Source organism: Sus scrofa, chromosome 9 (assembly GCF_000003025.6).
Source record: "Sus scrofa isolate TJ Tabasco breed Duroc chromosome 9, Sscrofa11.1, whole genome shotgun sequence".
Classification (NCBI taxonomy): Eukaryota; Metazoa; Chordata; class Mammalia; order Artiodactyla; family Suidae; genus Sus; species Sus scrofa.
In genome coordinates this window covers 18,042,834-18,066,844 of record NC_010451.4, presented here as the reverse complement: position 1 = coordinate 18,066,844, position 24,011 = coordinate 18,042,834, and the positions used below count along the sequence as shown (strand labels likewise).

The 24,011-nt window shown below is 38.5% G+C and overlaps 1 protein-coding gene across 17 annotated transcripts in view; it reads left to right on the top strand.

Annotated features, from left to right (window-relative positions):
- The window catches only part of DLG2 (discs large MAGUK scaffold protein 2), a 1,971,427-nt gene that overhangs the window by 1,480,573 nt on the left and 466,843 nt on the right, over window positions 1-24,011 (top strand). For 14 of the 17 annotated variants that reach the window (XM_021102305.1, XM_021102303.1, XM_021102309.1 and 11 more), the window contains one exon: window positions 16,549-16,704. The exons of the other annotated variants lie outside the window; for them this stretch is intronic. In XM_021102305.1, the coding sequence (XP_020957964.1) occupies window positions 16,549-16,704 (156 nt within the window). The remainder of the gene's footprint in view (window positions 1-16,548; window positions 16,705-24,011) is intronic. 17 annotated transcript variants of the gene reach the window in all.

Sequence of the window (24,011 nt, the reverse complement as noted above, 5' to 3'; positions counted from 1 at the left end):
TTTCTCTGTTACACCCTGCTGGCACTGAGGTACCCTGAACCAAACTCAAGATTCTTGACACAAACCTGTGAAGTCCATTGACTCTTTGATATTTTGACCATTACTTTTCACTGTGTCTGTTTTTTGTTTGTTTGTTTTTCTTTTTTGAACCTAATGCAGTGTTGCTACATGGTATCCATCTTAGCTGTGATGAGCATGTACTATTCTAAAATTTCTCCCTTCTGCTGAATCTCTCCTGAGTTGGTTAGCTGTGGTAGATGGAAGCTTCAGTGTTAATGATAATCTTAACAAAGAAAAAGAAAATTCTCCTCCATCTGCTTTCATTATTGCTGTATTTTCATTTCAGTCATTCATTTAAAGGCAGATTTATATGTATAACGGATTTATTTTTCTGTAAACCTGAAGCTAACACGACATTGTAAGTCAATTATACCCCATGAAATTTTATTTTTTAATGCAGCTTTTACTTCCATTGGATGTGTTGGTCTAGCTGGGATTTCCCCCAAAATCAACCTTCTCTGGATCCTCCTGATAGGCCAGGAGTCAACTCTGCAAATGGACTTCATGCCAATTATCTCACCCCTCTAGGTGTTTGTGCTCTTACTCAACCTGCTGGCAATACCTTGGCCAACAGCATGCAAGGAGAGGTCTCTTATTAAACACTCCTCAGAGCATGAACAAGAGGGCCATAGATATGATTGTCCCAAAAATATGTTCGGCAGAGAGAGAGGAGGTTTGGGAAAAGGTGAGGAGACTAGTCTGGTGACTGTGGTGGGGGAGGACAATTAATATGGACTGAGCCCTGCTGATGTCAAGCGTTCTGATGAGTCATCTGGATACTTTGTTTCTATTTATTTTCACAATACTCCTGTCATGTACTATCTATCACAGTTGTGCAGGACTGAAAATCAAAAAGATTAAGTAACTTGATTAAATTTTTACAGCTAGTGGGAAGGAGAGTTGGGACCCAAACTTGTCTTGTGTCTCTAAAATGTGTCATCACCTAGAACATTAAATATCTGTAAAATTCCTCAAACATGAATAATCTTCTTTGAGGGAGATTGTTTTGTCTATTAAAATAGAAGCTCTGCTCTAGATGGGTCATGTGTTGTGCATTGCCATATTTTCAGACAGATCTTTTACTTTTCCTCTTTATGCCCCTTGTTCCCCATGTTCCAACCAACTTACCAGGTAATTGCCTTTATTAGCCTCCCTGCCTTCTTTTGCAACACTCTCAACCAAATATGTACTATCCTTAGCCATTTCCATCTTCATTTTCACATGTTTGAATACTATCCATTTTTCATGTCTTAGCCCCAGCAATAACTCCTCAGAAGATTCTCCATAATTGTTTCTGTAAGATATCATTTCCCTTTCATTTGATTTCCCGAGAGAGTCTGTCTTTCCCCCCATCATACATAGTCATTTTCAGCCTTATTGTATTAAATACTCAAACAGATGTACACAGAGATGCAGACACACACACACACACACACACACACACACACACACAGTCATATACACATCCTATGACTAAGTGATGGTCAACAGAAGAATCTATACTGGATCAAATTTTTATCTTAACACATCAGCACCTAGATTCATGCCAAAAATAGAACATAAATAGAGTTATTTGCTGAGCTCCTACCTTACGGCAGTGATTATTTAAGGCAGTGCATACCGCATCTCATTTAATCTCATAGCATCCTATAAGGTAGACCTTAAGGTAAACCATTTTCTGGATAAGGCAGCCAAGATTCAATTTCAGTAACATCACCAGAGTCATATGAGGGGCAGAACAGAATTCGAACCCATGTTTTGTAGCCTGAAAGCCCATATTATTTATATTATGTTCATAGTCTCTCTTTATGTTTTCTATGTGTGTAAATATAAGTTAAATGAATGAGTAGATGCATTAGTAAAATGACTACAGTTGCTGTAAATGTGTTTTAATTGCCATATTTCTATAAAAGAATTCTAGTTAGTACATAATTTCCCTGAAGAAGACTAAACCTTAACTGAAATCTTCTTAATATATGAATATATTTGGATAACTCAAAAGACATTTGAGATTCTGACAAATTTAAATAACAAATATGGTGATGCCTATCCTGTTAGTCATAACCAGTTATTCATAATGCTGCATCAACACTCTTTATAACTCGTTAGTTCCCAAGCATCATACAGAAATAAAAGTTACTTATTATTAAATAAAAATTAGCCCCATAGTGGGAAAACTTATATTTTCTATTTCTTTTGTTTGCAAATACATAGATCTTTGTGGCTGAACTGAATAAGACCCAATACAAATTGTCTAACAGATCTCTGGAGTAAAACAAAATATTTTTAAAATAATTTTAAGATATGGGAAAATATAATTAAGAAAATCAAAATTGCCTATAATTCCACCACTCAGAGAAAGCTCTGTTAACATTTCAGTGACTTTTCCAAACTTACATATACGGATAGAGATTTACTTCTCAGAGAATTGGCTTCATACTGCATAGGCAGGTTTATCCCTCAGCTTATGTGATGAACAATGTTTAATGTCATTTAAAAGGCATTTAGAAAACATACAATATTGGGAGAAAATAGAAATTTTATATAGATGTATTTCCCAGATATGATATTCAGTAAATTCCCTGCCATAAGCTCCCACTCTTTTTTTGTCAATATCTATTATGTAAAATTGAGATCATACTTTTTTATTATTTACAAAAACTAGATTAAATGGTATATATACCACTTTAACCCACTTTCTTCACTTAGTAATATGTTGCAAATAACTTTCCATGTCTCCAAATCTGCTCCCCTGGCAATGTTTTTAATACCTACATGTCTGTTCTATATTGATGAATATACATGTTTTTCCAGTGTTTTGCTTTTGCAGACTTTGTGACAGTGACATTCTATATGTACCTCTTCCACTCAGTTTTGTAGGGCAGCTTCCTGGAAGTGGGATTTCTGGGTCCTGGATTCAGCCGTTTATGCCGCACCTCTCTTATAAGAGAAACTTTGCAGCTCTTAGAGGAAAGGTAGAAATTACTATGTGTACTGACTTAGAAGGATGTCTAAGAAACAATGTAAAAATTTTTAAATAAAAGAGCATAATAATATATATAATATATACTAAGTCATATTTTTCTTTAAAAGTTATATATCTATAGGTTATATTGTATGAATTCCGGCAGAGGTATAGAAATATAGCTTTGAACACTGGGAATAAAAACATAAATTAAGAACATTTGCTGACTTAAAAGAATGCAGCAAACCGAAAGGAGAGTCAGAGTAAACAAGTAAATTATACCAGTGAGAATGTATATGCTGGAAGGCAGAGTACTGGCTACACAGGGGACCTCCCAAGGCATAGGGCCAGCTGGCTGCCAGATAAAATAATGATGCCCAGTTAAATTTTAATTTAAACACCAGATTTCAGCAATGATAAACAATGAAGAGTTTTCAGTATAAATCTGTCCCATGCAATATTCACATATTTATATTAAAAATTATTCATTGTTTACCTGAAATTCAAATTTCACTGAGCATCCTGTATTTTTATTCGCTACATCTGGCAATCCTAAGCATGGCCAGAAGCGTGGTTTTGTCCTCATAAGAGGAACTCATCTCTTAGGAATGAATTCACATCCACAACAGTGACTAAAGACAGATGTATAAAATGGGTAACTGACTGCCAAATGTCCTGTTTAAAAACCTAGGGCAGTCATGACATGTACTGAGTGCCAGTCAAGCACTAGCTAAGTGGTATTCAAGCGTCATTTCATCTAATACTCCTAAGGCCCTAAGAGGTAGGCACTGTTGTGATCATGAGAGAAGAAACTGAGGCACAGGCATGAATGCATTACCCAAGATCACATGGCTTCTAAGTGATGGGCTGGAACTTGAATCTAGACAGTCAGACTCACAGCTTGCTGTCTTTGTTCTATTTTCTACTGCTTTTGAAACAGGAACTGTAATTGCCAAGATGACCAAGAAGTATAATTAGACCCTCAAGGGAAAGCATATGCTAGATAAAGAATTGTTAAAAATAAAACATTGATAGTTACATACCCAGGCTTTGCAGCCAGGCGACCTGGGTTCAAAGCCTATCTCTACCGCTAATAAGTCAGCTATGTGAGGAGAGGCAAGGTACAGCCAAGACTTCCAGGTTATAGTATTATATGTGTCTTAGGATTGATGGATGGGTTACATAATATATGGCATATAAAGTATATGTATCATAGTGCCTGCTTCATAGTAAGTTCTCAAGGTATTTGTAAGTACTTGTTAATGTTATTGTTATTATCATTATTTAAAATACATCAGAGTAATGAGATCCTGCTTCATAGCACAAGGAAATACATCTAGTCACTTGCGATGGAACACAATGGAGGATACTGCAAGAAAAAGAATATATGTAATATGTATGACTGGGTCACTTGACTGTACAGAAGAAATGGCCAGGGAGTTCTGTCATGGCTCAGCAGAAACAAATCTATCTAGCATCCATGAGGACGCAGGGTTGATCAGGCCTTGCTCAGTGGGTTAAGGAGCCAGTATGGCTGTGAGCTGTGGTATAGGTCACAGATGGGGCTGGCATCTGACGTTGCAGTGGAGGTGAGGTAGGCTAGTGGCTACAGCTCCAATTAGACCCCTAGCCTGGGAACTTCCATATGCCATGGTATGGCCCTAAAAAGACCAAAGAAAAAAGAAAGAAAATGACAGAACACTATAAATCAACTATAATGGAAAAAATAAAAATCTTTTAAAAATAATAAATAAAATAAAACAGAATAAAATACATCAGAGTGCAAAACCAAGTGGCAACCATAAAGAATATACTGTGTGGGAGTTTAGAAGAGAGAAAAATCTGCAAGCAGGTATACTTCAGAAGGCTTTATGGAGAAAGGAGTGGCAAGAAACCAGGAACACTGTACAGAAGAAATTGCACAACATTGTAAATCAAGTATAGTAAAAAAAAATTTTTTAAAGAAACCAGGAACAAATTATACATTCCTTCACAGGAACTTGCTAAAATATGTAGTTGGAAGAAAGGAGTAAGTATAAATTTTAGTTGAATGTGAACCATCAACTCAGGATAATTTGTGACCTCAGGGTATGTCTTCTTTGGCTTTTGGTAGAAGTCCTTCTCAGTGAGCAGTCCTCTCTAAAAAGAACCAGGCAGTGCTCCAGCAACCATTGATTCTTGTGGATGTCTTATCCTTCCTTCCTGGCTGCCTGGCAATCTTCACAACCTGCTGGCAATGACAGGCCGAGAAGAGTAAATGGTGACCTGAAATAGAGGAAAATGTGCCATTTCCTAAAGCATGGGAAAGAAATCCATTTAAGGGATTTAGTTAAAGCCACTTCATCCTCCTCGTTGATAAGCAGGGAACATATTTGACCATTAATTTCCTGCAAGGGAGCTCCTGTTATACTCCGCTTGAGCTTTCATTCAGTTAAAGGCATAAGGGGTTTTCTCCCCTATAGAGTCTGTATTAATAATGTCGACATACAGAAGTATATAGTTGAATTAACATATTGTATTCTGTTTTAGAAGATATGATTTGGTTAAACATATTTAGAAATTCATATGTAGGTGTGAATTTTAAATCTCAAGACCTTATCAGATTTAGAAGTCTTTCATTTCAATGTTACAGATATAAATCATGTTGGCCTCTCTGAGAAAATGATAATTGGAGAAGTATAGGGTTTGTTTTGTACTATTGTGTTTTTTTACTATTATTTTTAATACCGTGATAGAAAAACCTAGGGATATATTAAGCTTTGGACCTTTTTTTTGGCACAGGAAGGGGTACTTTGTAATGTTATCCATATTTTTCTACTCTTCAAACTCTTTTTATTGTTTCCAAATTTTTCTCCCAAAAATGTTTCTGCTTTCTTTGTAGCACCTTTGAATAGTATTGGCTGCGAATATGGAGCTGTGGGTAGTTATTCCACAGGCCAAACCTTAGGATACCCGTGGAACACCCAGCCCACCTCAGACAGTTGTGTCCCACCTTCAGCTCTACCCAAAGGGCAAACCCAAAAGGATCAGGGGGCTCATCCCACAGCCAGACCTGAATGGACAGGGTGTGTACTTGACCCAAAGGATGCCGATTCAGAAGCTAGCCAGTGACCAATAATGTGGTTTGCTCAAAAAAGTGAACTAGATCTATTAAATTCTCCCTTAAGAATTTTTTACTGAAAAGCAGGCCAAATGAACGACTGTCGGTGAAGAGAGAATCTAATAGTTCATGATGTAAAGGAGGCCAGAGGGTACATCCTGAATTGTGTACAAGTTGATGTGATTAGGAAGCTAAAAGCAAACAGAAACTATGAAGTAGAGAGTATCTGATTTATAAAATAATGGTTAACAAAAGTGGCAGGGAGAGAGAGAACAAAGAGAAAAGGTGTTATCATTTTTAAATTTTTTAAAAAGTTTTATTAAAGTATAGTTGGATGACAACGTTGGGCCAATTTCTTCTGTACAGCATAGCGACCCAGTCAACATATATGTACATCCCTTTTCTCATATTAAAGCTCTGGAATAAAGATCCAGCTCATCGGATCTCCCCCCTTCCTGATCTCTGCTGCTTCAGCTCTTTCTGAATTCCCATGTGCACAGGTCCTATTACCTGAAGTAGCTCTAGTCTCTATTCTTTGCAATCAAATGTCTTTGCAATCAAAATGTTTGCTCAGTGAACAGAAGGAACATTTTATGCACTCATCTTTTTATCTAGTACCTCTTTCTGGTACAGGGTAGGCCTTTGGTAAATATTTATGAAATGAATGAATGTACAAATGAACAGTCAAAATGATGGAAATTATTTAGTAATGGAATTCATTACATTAGTGCCCACAAATCTCCATGGATTCCCATTGCCTGTGGCTGTTGGAATCGTACCCAAGACCTGCCTACCTTTCCAAGTCTGTCTCCTACTCATGCCTTTCACAAATCCCTTAAATGGGGCAAGTTTTCAGATTGCTTTCTAACTTTGCACATAATATGTCCTACCAGTTCCTAGAAGGCCCTCTTTCATCCCAGCCCAGTCCTGCACTGGAATCTTACTTTCCACTGTGTTTTCTTTCACATTTTAGGTCAAACCTCTTTCCCAAGTGATAGTAGAATTAGATGTTTTCACTTTCCACTTCCCCACAGTCCCATATATAATTTTGTACTCCACTCTATTCAACATTATAAAATATTTTCCTATATCATTAAAAGTTTTCACAAATACTACTTTTAATGGCTAGACATGTGAATGTATCTTAGGTTTTATACCTTTATCTTTTTATTGTACATTTTGATTGTTTCCTTTTGTTTTGTTCTGTTTTGCTCTCATAAGGAACCACAATGACTTTCTCTCTGTGGAAGCCTTTATTCCCTTTTATAAAAATTTTCTTCTTAAGATTGCACACTAGAGGTAGAATTGCTGAACCAAAGGGCAGGATTACTTTTAAAACTCCTGAAATACATTGCCAAATTGCTTTCTTGAAGTATTTTAAGGGGGTTTTACACTTCATAGCACCAACAATATGAGTGTGTATCTCACCATCCCACAGCTAAATTATGATTTATCAATTTGAAAATCCTTTATTATCTGTAAACAGGAAAAGAGGGTGTATCGTTTAATTTGTATTACTTTCATTCCTCCTGAAGTTAAATATTTATATTTGGGTGTCTCTTGGTCATCTTTATTTTCTCTTTTGTGATTAGACACAGCCAGTCTCTATTTTCTATTGAAAGTCTATGTTTTTTTCTTAATGAACTGTAGCATCTTAAAATATTGATAAATATATTTGAGTAGTTGTTTCTCCAGTTTCTTATTTGTTTACAAGGTTTTTTACTTGAGTGGTTTTAAATTTTTATGTAGTCAAATCTCTCATCTTTTATATGATTTCTTCTATTTATTGCATGCTTCAAATTTTCCTCAAGATGTTCTATAACCTTTAACATGGTTTTTTTCTGTAGATTTATATTTTATCCTATGAGCCCAGTTAAATTTTTTTAAATCTTTAAAACTAGGTTCACAAAAATATAAGTCCTTACCATGATAGGACTTATTAAACCTTTCTCCAGTAATTCAAATTTGTGTCTCAAAGCCCTTGGCCTTGCCATACTGATCTTGTGTCTTGGAAAATATTTGTTTCAACATCTTTCGGAATGCTACAGAAATACTATTGTAGCTGGACACATTCACCCAATACCAGAGTCTGTGATTCCTATGCTCTTTGGAAATATGCCTGTTAAGAGTCACCATTGTCAAGGTCATTGATTTTCAACATCTTATTCCAATAAAACACTTTATGAACCATTTATATCCCACTGTCATGCTAGGGGCCAATTTTGCTGAAACCCAAACATTCTTTTCAGAAAATAAAGCACTTAATAATTCAAAACTTTTAAAATGACTTTAAATGGTCTGCTATTTCTCTCCTCAATAAGCAAACATAGTAATGCAGAGCTGAGAGTGATGTTTATCTAGAGAAAATGGGAAATTGATCTTAATTTCTATTTTTAAAAGGTAAATATTTATAGGTTATGGTACATAGACCATTATTAATAACAAATTACTTATGGCCCAACTATTGACTATGACATCACAGCTGTGAGCCTCACAGAAAGGCAGGTCATTATGAAAGTATGAGCATAAATTGAGGGTTAGGGTTGAGGATGGTATCTTGTTAGAGGTAATGAAAATCATTGAGAAAGTGAGCATCAACCTCACTTGACTCTGATACAGGATCCATTCCCTTTTCAATCAGGAGCAAAAGTGGGTATTTAGAAAGCACCATTATGCAGTGCCTTTGTGATGCTAAAAACCACCGATTGTTACTTCCTTCCCCATTACCTTAAAGTGGGAGCAATCTTCTCAGAGGCTTTGCTTCTCTGTGAGCCTTTGTGCCTGGGGGTAATAATATAGGTAATATGGCTGCTGCTGGGTAAACTCACAGGGACCACCATGCATTAAGCTGGGGGCTTTACCTGCATCCTTCCTCTATTTCTCACAGCCACCCCCAGGTGGCTGATATTGCTATGCCCATCTTACAGATGAGGAGGCTGAGGGTCAGAGAAGCTGAAACACAGCAGGAGGTCACACAGGGTAGAATTTGGAGAACCAGAATCCAAACCTAGCTCTGTTTGTTTACACTCACCACACTGCTTCCTAAGAATTTATTTCTGTGTATCATTTTACCGTTTACAACTGTGGGGGTATACAGAGAAGGCTTTTAACATCAATAAAATGAGGAAACTAAGTTCTGGAAAAGTTACATGTGTGGGTTGCAAATAGGTGTGTACTCCATGGGCCCCAGTGGATGTCCTGGGTGGTCCAATCTGATGATGCTTAGAATTAGAGGAATAAATGGGTTCTTACAGATCATTTAGATGAACCTGTTCTATGCATCTGTCTATATCATACTTCAAGTCCCTGATAGTACCTTCACCAAATGGCTAACACTTTTCTGCCTAAAGTTCAGTGTCAGAGAAGTCAGCCTCTTCCTTAATCCTCATCATTATAACGTCAAATTCACATGTTGAGCCACATAGTTCACCCCTTGATCCTACATTCTCTTTTATGCCCTAATTACCTTCAGGCTTCTCAAGATTCTGTCCCTAAAACCTATTAGCCCAGGCCTGGAATTCAATCCTCTTATGCTTCCTTCTCCAAATCCTTGGCTCAAAAAAAAACAATGTATTATTTATAAAGAAGAGTAGGAGGCATGCTTTTAAGGTTTAAAAACCTTCTCCTCCAGATTACATCAGGCAATATACTAGATGCTTAGGCATCCAAGTCCTCTGTGTTCCAACTGCCCTTGTTGCAGAAGGGGGACCCCTTCCAGGGCTAGATCTTGGGCTCTTGTCTAACACTCAGAAATAAATCGTCTGAGGAGATTCCATACTGACAAAGATCAAGACAAGATCAGTGTGGTATTGGTCTCAGGTGCTATGGGATTACACAGGGGTCCAAGTTTTTGTCTTTTATTCTTGGTGACATAATCTAGTTGAGGTGATCTGAAAGGGATGATAAAAACAAAGTATCAATTTTATTTTCACTCTTTTGATTGTAGATCTTTTGATTGTAGATCTGACCTAAGATCCAATAAGGAAATAGGGTGGGAGGCGATAGTGGATTTTCACTATACAATTAATGTTGCATGAGAAATTCAGTAGTGTGAGCCCTAATAGCCTCCTTGAAGAAGGAACCTGGACTGTTAATTCTGATTCCAGAAACCTTTAGATACGTTTGCAACAAAATTGGTAGAACTTTGCTCTGGTGCTCTAATGGACACAGCTACAGCTCCCTCTACAGGTCTGCATCTTTCCCTTCTGCTACCAATTTATAATTTCTTTTTCTGCCCTTTTATTCACTTTCCATAGGAAAATCGAAGTGGCCTAGATTTTTGTAAGCACTACCATACAAGGAGAGTGTCAGGGATTCGGTCCTGGTTCAAGCAGCTTCAGCTGGGGGAGGGGACTGAGTTGGGTTGGGGTCAAGAGGGCCGATTGGGAAGAGATGGTGGCAGGCAAGGTAGCTTTCCTTAAAATAGGGTTAGGTGAAGCATCTCCCTCTAATACAGCAAGCAGCATTGTGGATACAATCAAAACTGCCCCCGGAGAGCAGAACAAATAGCTAGTGCTAATGGTGTTCAGAGAAAGAGAGATCACCAAGGGCCAGAGTGTGCTAATTATATGCTATAAGAGCCTGCAATTATAAACCCATAGATATGCAAATAAATGCTGACAGCTCAGCACTGGAGACTACAAAGCCATTTATCCATGGCCTCTGATAAGTGGAGAGGAAGATGAATGATTTGTTTGTGAATTCACTTAGAAATTACACTAATATCTCTAACTACTTTTCCCCCTTCTGGGGGCATCCACAGAATGAAGAGAGCCAGTAGGTACCTTGGATTGAATTTCCATATTCATTACTTTCTGACCTAGGCTGCTCTGGAGGTTTGTAATAGGATAAACAGGCCCTCTCAGTTGTGACTGGCTGAGTCACACTGCCCAGAGTCAGTTCCCCTTGGCGCTTCTTTACTGACTGCATTGGCAATAATGATGGCATCTGTTCCTGCCACCCAGATCCCAGGGACAGCTCATAAACTGGCGTTTCATGCCAGTCTGGCAGAAAGAATATATCTGCAGGGAAATACTGAGAATAATGACTGCTGACATTAGGCATTCTGGAATCCAGGGCTGAGACGCCTTGGAGGGGCCCTGTGCTTATCGGGTGACTCTCATGGGAAGTAAGGGCAGGCATTGCTGTGGCCATACCTGCCTTTATGGGAAACCTGTCTTTCTCAGAGTTGATGAACGGTGCACATCAAGTACTTAAATCCGTCAGTTCCTGACAGTGTTGGAGTTTCTGTCCTTCTCTATAACCTGTAATTAATGATGGCCTAAAAATGTTAAACCTAGTTAGATGATTCAGAATAATTTATGGCTTCTTGAAAGAGCCAGAAGTCTTTTTTTTCATTCCCCTTAATGGAGAATGCTTAAGAATACCAGCCATTCAATCAAAGAAACATTTCTGAAGTACCTACTATAGGCCAATCCCTATGTTCAGACAGTAGCTTGTGTAGTACTTGCTGGGTATCATACTGTGGCTTATATAGTACTTAACACATGATAGAATCCTAGGGGTGTAATAAAGCTAGCAGACAGAAATCTTCAAATGTGAATACAATTTTCGTGTCACTTGAAAGGAGCTTCTCCCTGATTATTTTTAATTTAGCTGTTTAGTTGCAAGAGGTTCTTGTCAACATTTTAAGAAGTCTTTATCAAAGGTTTTGTTGTGTTTTGGTATTTTTCATCTACCCATCTTCTGAGACATCAGGTGTTCTCACAGTCAAAAAAAGAAACTGGATTTGATATGTGTCCTCTTTAGCCAGTGACTGTACAAAATAACATGTAAAAAAAAAAAAAAATAGAGAAGGAATGAATGCTGAATGATAGGTTAAATTGAACCTGTAAAATCAGTAGTGGTATCTTTTGATTTTGATAAAACCTTGAATCAAATTAGGCTTAGACAAGGAATTAATCCACTATGAAACAATTCTAGAAGTGACTCTCTAAAATCCAAGATATTTAAGCTTGCCCCAAACACCAAATCTGCTAAATATGTGAGTTGTGATGTAATGCATGATCATAAAATTGTTTCAAAAAATATAGAGACAAAAGTCTCAAGAGGTCAACACTGGACAATGTACCAGGCCTCACTTTTATCATCTTGAACTTATCATAGAGTTCAGAGAGTAAAATATTTTCCCTAATTTAGTTGAGTACAGGCAAGTAGAACTTTTTCCTTAAGATATGTATGTAGTAGCCAGCTTTGATCCTGATAATTTGTCTCAATATATAGTGCTATTGAGGTAAAAAGACTAGAAGAAAATTGGTAACATCATTTTCTTGGTCTGTAGAGACAACATCAGACTGAAAAAATTGAATAAGCTCTCTAGGCAGAAAGTACAATGTTACCGAAATGATATCATCATGAAAATGTTTTATGGCCTGAAAGAAGCCATTGATTCCTTTATTCTTAGGCCCTGTGCTGGCAGCTTAGATCAGCTACCATTTTATATATGTATTTTTTTAAAAACAAAGATGAAGTGAGTTCTCTAAAACAGTCATGGGTTTTAAACTATATAGTTAGAAAACAGCACTCTTTACATTTTTCTGTGTTAACAGAAAGTGTTACCTGGACTTGACAGAGTTAAATGTATCAGCACTCTATGGTAGACCCTGTCTATAGTTATTTCTTTGTGTTAAATGATCAGTCTTACATTTCATAGGAGTGTATCTATTAATATTAGGTCCTGTTTATAGAGCAAAAAAATACACTCGCTTAAACAAGGTAGTTTATTTTTATCTTACATAAAGAAATCCAGAGGTGGTATAGTATACTCTGCATCATTAGTGATACAAGCTCTACCATGATGCTCTGTTCCCTCTGTTGTCTGCCTTCATCCTTAAGGTTGCTTCATGGTCCATTGATGACTGTTGAAGCTCCATCCACCACATCTGGGCTCCAGGTGAGCAGAGGAAGGAAATGGGAGAGAGCAAAATTGCAGGAGTTCCAGATAAATCAGCTTACCTTTCAGCAGCTGTCTCAGGAGTCCCACAACCACATCTATCTACAAGGGAGGTTGAAAAATAAAGTCTTTACTACAGGAAAAGTGACTAGTGGAAAATTCGGTTTCTATTAATAAGAAAAAAGGAAAATAAATGTTTGGGAAGCAATCCAGCCCTCTCTGCCACAGTGGCTCTATCTCTGAGGAAAATTGGAGAATAATAGCAGGTCCTCTTGTGATAACCTACCCCAGAATAATCCCCACAGAGCTCATGCCTGCCTCTTAATTCCCTGTTTAATTCACATTTATGCAGCCCATTAATACAAAGCTTTTCTCAAGCTGAATTTTTGTGTAGACAACACATTTTAGGTACGAATAAGATCTCCCAAGGTGACTTTCTTTATCTAACCAGAATCTTCTATGCTTCTGTTTCCAAAACATTGGGAAGTATACATTAATTTTCATAAGGCTGATTATATCAAGAAATCAAAAACAGGACCCCCCCCTCCCAAATCAAAACAATATTCAACCTGTTTTAAAAGTTGTATTTCAGTGGCTAACAAAGTGTCCTTCCTTTGACATCTCTTCCCATACTGTGCATTACTTATAAAAGCTGATAATAAAAAAACATACTTCTTAAGAATGATTTTACAGCTGCCTTTTTTAAGGGCTGGTGTTTACCATGATTAATTATGTGTATTGTGGGTATGAATAACTGATACGTAGAAAGGTACAAACTCACTAGATTTTTCTAAAAGTGGAGCACTTGTCTTAACTGAGAATAGATTCCCTAATGTAAGGGGAAAAAATCTACAAATTTTATATTAAGAACCTTTAATTCTTGCAAATGTTAGAGTATTAACCACTGGGCTAGAACAAGCCAACTCTATTGTAAAGCACTTCATTTTACCACTGAGATAGTTATTCTGGAAGACAAAATAGGCCTCTGGTTTTCTCCTTCCTACGTCTCATCTCCTTTACTGTGTTAATACAAAGAGACAGAGCAAGGCATCTCTTTCTACGTGGTGGAAAGTTTTGTACTGGGAAGAATCCAATTCTCTAGTGTGTCGAAGCTATGACTGGCCCACAGTAATGTTATAAATTAGATTCCTTTTTATTAAACTATTATTAAACTATAGTTGATTTACAATGTTGTGCCAGTTTCTGCTATATAGCAGAGTGACCAGGCATACACATATATACATTCTTTTTCTCATATTATCTTTCCATCACATTCTATCGCAAGAGATTAGATGTAGTCCCCTGTGTTGTGCCATAAATACTACTCAGCCATAAGAAAAAGAATGAGTTAATGCCACTTGCAGCAACGTGGGTGCAGCTAGAGAGTTTCCTACTCGGTGAAGTAGATCAGAAGGAGAAAGACAAATACCACATGCCATCACTTACATGTGGAATCTAACATATGGCACAAATGAACCTGTCTACAGAGCAGAAACAGACTCACAATCATGGAGAACAAACTTGTAGTTGCCAAGGGGGAGGGGGGGAGAGTAGGATGGATTGGGAGTTTGGGGTGAGCAGATGCAAACTATTGTAAGTAGTTTGTTATTGTAGGTAGTTTGTTTTTAATGCTTTGTTTATCCTCTTTTACTCCTCATTCTCCTTCCTCAGTCAGTTCAGGAAGTACTGACTGAGCACCTGTTATACATTAGGGTCTTTGCTGTGGGCTGGAGCTACAGATAGGCAGACTCACTGTATTCACCACCTACACTTCCTATACCTCTACTCAGGCACTTGCCCTGGTGTCTTATAGCCCCCATGGGTTCTATCTGCCTCCCCAGGGATGACCTCATGGGCATGGCCTTGTTTCCTGCCCTCTCCTTACCTTCCTACAAGCCTACCCTTCCTGGGTCCATGGCCCAGACTGCCAGTAGTTCTTCCATTTAAATGTTGACCTTTTAGAGTTCCCATCATGGCTCAGCAGGTGAAGAACCCAACTAGTATCCATGAGGATGCAAGTTCGATCCCTGGCCTCACTCCGTGGGTTAAGGATCCAGCGTTGCCACAAGCTGCACTGTAGGTCACAGACACAGGATCCTCATTGCTGTGTCTGTGGCATAGGCTGGCAACTGCAGCTCCAATTCGACCCCTAGCCTGGGAACTTCCATATGCCTCAGATGAGACCCTAAAAAGAAGAATAAATACATAAATAAGTAAATAAATAAAAATAGATGTTGAACTTTTAATTTTTACCTAATGGAAAGATACTGGTAGTAATTTCAGACCATGTGTTTAAAAGTGGTGAATAGAGTTGTGAGTTTTTTTTTTTTTTTTAAATAACGAAGGACTTTGTAGCACAAGGATCTTTGACCAAAATTATAGAACACTTTATCTGGTCATGCAGATTGGTAAATAACAGCTATAAAATGTTGTGATTTTAGATAATGTTTTATTATCCCTAGGTGAATTCATTTAATAGAAATTTTACTAAAATTATTATCGTATTTGAAGAAAACTCTCTGAAATCAATTACTGGGGGGCCAATTATGACTAAATATATGGAGGAACCACTCAGATCTTATAACCTATTAGATTCCTAGGTAAATCCAACCCCACTACACACAGCTCCCCAAATGTGGGAAGCTGCATGCATTTACTCTTTCATACATGCATTTCATGAATAGTTATAGAATATGTACTGTGCACCAGACTATTTTAAGTGGCTAACAAAATAAATGTAATCTCTCTCCTCATAGAATTCATGGTATTGTGAGCATGACAAGGATAACTTAAACAGGAAAGATTATTTCATGCTGAGAAAAAAAGTATTGTGAAGTATGAAAAGCACTGTGAAAAATGACAGAGTGTCCTGGCTATGATGGTAAAGGAAAGTGCCTGTGAAGTTCACATTTAAGATAAAAATCAAGTTTAAGAAAGAGCCATGCCAGAGGATCCCCAAGTTTGGCATTTCAAACTGACTTATCCAAAAAGATGGGGCATTTAAAGGTTGATTATGAGTCTTGGGAGGTTTCTGACACATGAATTTCAGTCATGCCACATGGCAGCCAAAGTTCTCTTTTTTTTTTTTTTTTTTGCTTTGCTTTTTAGGGCCACACCCACATTACATGGAAGTTCCCAGGCTAGGGGTTGAATCTGCACTGTGGCTCCCGGCCTATACCACAGCCACAGCAACGCCATATCCAAGCTGCGTCTATGACCTGCACCACAGCTCAGGGCAACACCAGATTCCCAACCACTGAGCGAGGCCAGGGATCGAACCCCAGTCCTCATGGATACTAGTCAGATTCATTACTGCTGAGCCACAATGGGAACTCCCCAGAGTTCTCATTTCTAACCAGAGAACCAGTTTCCTGACTCTAACTGGGGCCCAAAGAAGCCCTGAGCCTTGTTTGGGATGCTCTCTGCAGTGTGTGTTGAAATGCTGCGGGCGCAGGTGTTGGGTGGTGTGTGCTAACCACGCATCTCTTTCTCTTCCTCTTGTATCACCAGGCCTCCGGAACCTGTGTACAGCACTGTGAACAAACTGTGTGATAAGCCTGCTTCTCCCAGGCACTATTCCCCCGTTGAGTGTGACAAAAGCTTCCTCCTCTCAGCTCCCTACCCCCACTACCACCTAGGCCTGCTCCCTGACTCTGAGATGACCAGGTACTGCATGCGCTTCCTCACTTCATCTTCTCGAATTGCATGTGCTTCCACAAGGATGAATGGGTAGAATCCGCCTCTGCTCACTTCTCTCGCACCTGACATCTTCCTCGGGGAGGAGAGATGTCCTGCTCCCTTGGGGCAGTGGGAGAAATGAAGAACATTGACCTTTATTTTTTTCCCAAGCGTGATCACATGATCACGTGATGCTCGAGATGTTCTTGGTTCCCATGCCTTTTTACTAAGGTATCAATTATATTTTCCCAGAAGAATTAATTTTTGAAGTAGCACTATTTTCCTCACACGGAAGGCTGAAAGAGAACATTTATTGAATACATTTTTGATGAATACGTACATTGAATAATAACACTGTGCCCCATGCATAATATAGCCTGAGAAGTAGACACTATATTGGCATTTAACATTTTACCTACACCAGTAAGTTCATATCGGCATTTAACTGACTCCTGGAGGTACTGAAGCACTTCTCCAAAGCTGCAGAACTAGTTAGTTCTGCCTAACCACAAAATATACAGAATATACAGTCTTCACCTCTAGAGAATGTTACAATGTTTACATCTCTTATCTGATTTAGTTGCTCCGGCTTTACATAAGAAAACTGAAGGTCAGAGAAGTTAAGGCAGTTTCCTCAGTACGATGTTGCCAATAAATGTGGAGTCCAGATTTGATTTTACAATGTTTCGAGACTATCCAAAACAGTTTGTAAACAAGTTGTCCTAAGTCTAAAGGTTGGACAAAACCGTGTTATTTTTCTAAAGCATCTCTGTGACTAATGATACAGCCCCATCTTCACGGAGCAGCCAGAGTGAAAAACAGAACCCAATGTTCCCTAAGGTAGTTCCAATTCCATTTAAAATGGGGAGATCGCATTTGTGATGTTTCCACATGTAATGGGGTGCTAGTATTGTTATATTTTCAGGTAGAATATCTTCATATGTCCTCATAATATTGTTAGGGCTGAGAAAATACAGATTTTAGAATGATTTAAAGTGAAAATGAATGTATCAAAAGGGTCTCCTTAGAACATCTCTGTTTTTTGACATTTTTAAAGAATAAGTTCAGCAGTCAATTATGGACCTTCTAGGGAAGTTAAATAACACATTTGAAATTATATCTAACATTTCTAGAAATAAATGAGAAGTACATTTTTGGCTATATAATCATCTGGGACATTTTCAATAATTTGCAACAAGTAGGGCCTAATAGCTTTTTTTTTTAATTCTTTATAAATATTACTTAAATTCTCCTATATTTTTAACAAATCATAAAAACTATTTCTTGGTACAGTGAACTATACAATTTTGAAGCTAAGACAACAAAGTCACCCCAGTCATAAGGAAGTGAGAAGCCGCACCCCCATAATAACGACATTCTAGTAATTATGCACCTATAAACAGTCAGCTACAGGGAGTTCCCACTGTGGCTCAGCAGTAATGAGCCCAATTAGCATTCATGAGGACACGGGGTTCAATCCTTGGCCTTGTTCAGTGGGTTAAGGATCTGGCGTTGCCATGAGCTATGGTGTAGGTCACAGATAGAGCTCAGATCTAGGGTTGCTGTGGCTGCAGCACAGGCCAGCACCCACAGCTCCAATTCAACCCCTAGCCTAGGAACTTTCATATGCCACAGGTATAGCTCTAAAAGGCAAGAAACAGAAACAAAAAAGCAGTGAGCTACACAAAGGCAGCTAACGTTTATTGAGCTCTTCCTCTGTGCCACACGTGTGGGTTCAGCATTTCTTATGAATTATTTCTCCTAACCCTGACAATCACCTTAGGGGGTAGATATGATCATTATCTTTGTTTTACAAATAAGAAATCAAGGCTTGAGAAGTTACCTGACATGCCCAAGATCATCCACTGCTAAGTGACAGGGCTGGGATTCCCACCCAGGTGACCACTTATTAGCACCTGCATTGGCCTAGGCATGATGGCAGAGTCGTCTTTGCTTGCTGGAAAAACTCTCCACCCATTTCTCTTTGTCTTTCCTGTCTCTTTTTTTATCCTGGCTTCTCATCTCCCTTCTTCTGGCTCAGTGTCAATGAATCTTTTTAAAAAAAAAAAAACTGTGTTCTTAACACAAAAGTTACCTTCCTTGCATCCCACTGGGAATTTTGATGTATTCCTTCCTGAAAACTCACTGCTAAGTAGACGACAGAGTCTCCCTTCTATGTGAACCCACCAGTTATAATTCTTCTCTGTTTACCTTCTTTAACCTGTATTATGAAGACCGTAGGGGTTTTTTCCCAAATTAAAAAAAAAAAAATCACAGTATACTGTTGAATATGGATTTTTCATGTTACACCCCCTCTGCAGTCCTAATATGCACAAGTCCCAACAACCCCCACCCTTCATCTTCCCTTTGGGAATTCTATTTTCAATTTATTCTCATTCTGTCCCTTTCTTTTTCCCTCTTCTGTATTTTTTCACATTTATATCTAGAAAAAAGTCACACACACACTCACACACCTGTTTTACTGGCATTGTCACCAATACACTGACACTGAAATTCCTGATTTCACTCCCACTTTGTTCTCCTTCCACAGTCTCCAGCTCAGTAAATGGCACATACACCTATTCCATCACCCATGCCAAAACCTGAAATTTTGTTTTCCTTCACACCCATCACTCAATCCATCTTTAAGTCCTGTTGATTCTACCTCTAAAATATATCTCAAAATTAATTCTCTTCCAATTATTTTTCCACCACTTTGATCCAAGCCTCCATCATCTGCCGCCTACAACAGCCTCCTAATTGGTCCACCCCGTCCACTATTGCCCTCCTATTTTATTCTCAGTACAGCCAAAGTGATCTGTTCAAAATACAGATCAGCTCGCTCGCTCTCCTTTGCATTAGGATAAAATGCAAAGTCATTAACTCGATCATGCACATCCAGGCTGTGCATGATCGAGCCCCCGCCTGCCTCTTAAATATCTCATTTCACTCTTCCCTTTGTTGACCGCACTGTTCACACCAGCCTTCTTTTTCTTCACAAAATGCACTAAATCTTTTCCTGTCTCAAGTGCTTCACACATGCTCTTTCCTCAAACTGGAAAGCTTTTCCTACTCTTTGCCTGATTAACTTCTGGTCATCTTAGATTTAAGTTTAACTGGTACTTCCTCAGAGAAGCTCCCTGAAAGAAGAAATCAGGTCCCTCACTATATTCTTTCTCTTTTTTCCTATATGACTTAAGCCGTTTGTAATTGTTATTTATTTATGTAATTTTTGAACCAAAAGCCTGTCTCAGACTCTGTAGTGCAGGATCAGTGAGTAAAACTGTGTCTATTTTGTTCTCTGCTATGTCCCTAACACTTAGCCCAGTGCTGGCACACAGCAGGAGCTCAGAATTACTGAGCGACTCAGTAATCATGGAAATAAGATCCTGCAGACAAGTAAACAGATACCTGTTTCAGGAACGAGTCGTAGCTCAAGCTGTGCTTTACCCAGTTCCTAGGAGATAATGTAAAATACTTCCATGAATGAATGAATCCATGCATAGGAACAAATAGCAGTAGATTACAACTCATTTTGTGTACTTCACTTTCACCTTAAATTATCCTAATGGTCAGTATCCTCATTATAGATCATTAAATAGCTCTCAATTCTTCATGAAACCTGGGCAATTCCTTTGATAGATTAACTACTTCCTCTTCAGTGGAAAATATCTCTCCAAGCAGATGTTTCTTGAAATGAAGCCAGTAATAAGGAGACAAGTTTAAAGATTCTAGTTCCATTTATGATACCATCACTTACTTTTTTCCACTGTGACCTTGAATAACTTATAGGGTATCAGATGTAGATAAGAATTTAGAGCTAGGCAAGTCTTTCTCCAACTCCGATAATGAAGAGGAACCCAGTTCATTGTCCTCACAGGTCCGTGTCTTCTGCTCGTGGTAAAATAAAAATATTTAGGAATCTTCTGCCCTGAAGAAAATATTATAAGAAAACATCCATCAATTTACTCAACTAAGATTTAAAAGCACTGACAAAATGCAAAATATTATACTAGGACAACTTTTCATAATGGTATAAATTGAAGAGGCCAACCAAAAAAATGTTGAAGAAGTGCCTAATCTTTAAGTTGCAATGTGTGGTAATGTATATTTTTCAGGGCATTTGAAAATTTCCCATAGTCTATTTCAGAAGTATGCCCATATTGATGTAGTAATTACAGTCTCCGATGAGGATGTGAGCTAGTGCTGAGAAAATTAGCCTGTGAAACTACCCTTCCCCCATGTACCAGTTAATCTCTAATCAGCATTCCAAAGAATGGAGGCAAGTCAGCAAAAGCAAGGAGTCCGTCATCTATATTCTCTGCCTTTTGAATACCCAAGTTCTCAGCTCTTTGAATTGACAGCAAACATTCAGGGATGAATTAATTGAAGATACAGTTTACTTCTATAACATCATCTAAAAGACAACAGAGAAGTTTTAAGTTTTCCTTAGCAAGGCACTTTAAATTACTTGGCAAAGTGTCAGATCCTCAGGCTGCTGATTTTGTTTAGAGTAATTGACTTTTCAGACCTTGCAAAAGCAAGAAATGGGCAGAACCTAGCATCCAACTAAAGTTTGGAGCATATGAAAAACAAATGGGATTTCCATGGGGCTCCTGCTTATCCAGTGCATCTTCTTCTTCTAAAAAACATGCAGTTTTTGATGGTGTAATTGGTTTTTCTACTTTGGGAGAATGGTAAGTTATTCAGCTTTTGCTATTCCTGGAGCAAGGAAAATCATATATGCATGCCCGTTTTCTCAACGTGTCTGGAATGTTTCCATTTGTCCTTTTATAGATGACCCTAATTATTGTTATTTTGTAGGTGCTAAACAGAGGTCGAGATAAATCAGGTGAAGGCTAATTACATTGGCAGATTTAGGATAGGAAATGGATGATTGTAAGATATCTTCACTCCTTGAAAAGTCTATATTTTGGGGACTTCTACCAGGTAACCAGGCTCTATCCTGGATGCTAGAGATTCAGAGGTGAATAAGAGGTGGTCCTTCTCAAGCAGTTCAGAGAGAGTGTGAAGGCTTCATTACTGTGATTGTTATGTACATCTGCTAAAGGCCCTCAGTTTTGCCAAAGTGCTTAATCTTTAAGTCAGACTATGATGAGGAATAGTGATGGCAACAAACATGCTCTGAGACTGTCTCTCCTGCAGAGGTTTGAACATATACACACATGAAGGATGTTCCCCACTCACACCTTATTTCTTCAATTCCTAGTCATTTATACGAAGACTTTTTTATAGGCAACTTGACTTTATCCTCTCACACAGGTCCATCTGCTAGTCTGCTTCTAACGGTTTGCTTCAGGGCTCAGAATGTGTCTCTAATTCACTCCCCTTGTACACATCATAAAGTTGGCAGCCTCAAGCCATTCCTAGTTTGGGACATGGAGCAAAATTTTTGTCTTACAAGATTTCAGCCATATGCCAAAGTTAGGGCAGCCTATCTTTGGCACATGTTCCCTCCTTATAAAACATTAGAAAACTCAGCTATTAATGGTTTAACTATCTCAAAGTCTATAAATCCACCAAAAACGGGGGGAGTTTCCTGGTGGCTAGGTAGATTAAGGATCCAGCGTTGTCGCTACTGTGGCTCTGGTTGTTGCTGTACTGGCTTGGTCCCTGGTCCAGGAACTTCCACATGCTGTGGGTGTGGCCAAAAAGCTATAAAACCAAAATTAAATATAATTTCTAGGTATAATAAGGCTATAATAAAAGTGCGAGTGAGCCTCTAAAGGTAAACAGATGAATAATCTAACTCTACCTCTGATTTTCTTAAAGTTTTCCCAAAGACATTGAGCTTATCAGTCAGATGAGGAAAGAAATGTGTTCCAAGAAAGAGGAATAGCACAGAGTTCAGCCTCCTGATGTGTAAAAGCCCAGGGCCCTCTGGGACAACCAGTAGTTTGGTGTGGCTAAAGATTATTGAATGAGTGACAAAGTTGGAGACACAGGCAGCTGCAGATCATAGAGGGTGTTCCTTGCCAAGCTGAGGATTTTTGGCTTTGTCCTGTGAGCAGTGATGAGCTGCTGAAGAGTTTCAAAGCTAAGCAAAGACATAATTCAATTTGTGTTTTTAGAAAGATCATTCTGTCTGCTGTGTGGGAAGAGTTTAAAACCAAGGAGACTAGTTAGCATATCAAGTAAGATTGAACTCATGAAGAATTAAATTGAAGCTATGGAAATGGAAAAATATGAATAGATACAGAATTAATTATCGAATAGACTAAGTGTTACTTCTCAATTGACTGACACAAGGGGAAGAATTTTCTGGCTTGGAGAACCCACTAGATGGTGATTGCATGGCCTCCTCTTGGAGAGAGGGAGCACTCTTGTCCACAATAAGTGTATTTGTTTTTTTTTGGTTTTTTGTTTTTTTTTTTTTCTTTTTACAGCCCCACCTAAGGCATATGCAAGTTCTTGGGCTAAGGGTTGAATCAGAGCAGCAGCTGCCAGCCTACACCGCAACCACAGGCAACCCTGGATCTGAGCCGCATCTGTGACCTATGCCACAGCTTGCAGCAATGCCAGATCCTTAACCCACTGACCAAGGCTGGAGATTAAACCCACAACTTCATGGATACTAGTCAGGTTCGTTACCACTAAGCCACAATGGGAACTCCCACAATAAGTGTATTTATACATAAAACTCTGGGAGTTCTCTTCTGGCACAATAGGTTAAGGATCTGGTGCCGTTGCTGCAGCAGCTTGCATTGCTGGCCCAGGAACTTTCCAATGCCACCGGCGTGGCCAAAAACAAAGCAAAACATAACAAACAAAAACTCTGTAGAAGGAAAGTCATTGGACGGAAAAGGAGGCAAAGAATGTGAGAAGGTCTCTTATTGGAGATGAAGCCATCCTGATGCTATAGAGGGGCCAAGGATTGCGTCCAGACTGTCTAGGTTTGAGCCCTTCCTTTGGCCATTTACTCATACAGGAAAATAATCGCATCAGTGCTTTTCTCCTCTTAGGACCATTATGAGGATCTAGGGAAATGGAGCAAGTGAATTTTCATGTAGGTGCTACCTGCATTAGTCGTTATTAATTGTTTGCACAGGCCTCTCCATTTTCAAGTCTTGAGTTTATGGATATTTACTTCTAGTGCTATCACAAATCAGGAGAAAAATATTTAGCAGCACAGGTATATCCCTGGAGGCCAGAAGAAAGCTGTTGATACTCATTCTTTCTATCATCCTTAGCGGCAGCATCCTTGTCACCACAGGCAAAGTCATATATTTTCCCTTTTATTATTACATTTATTGGCTCCCCGTAAAAGGTTGGTA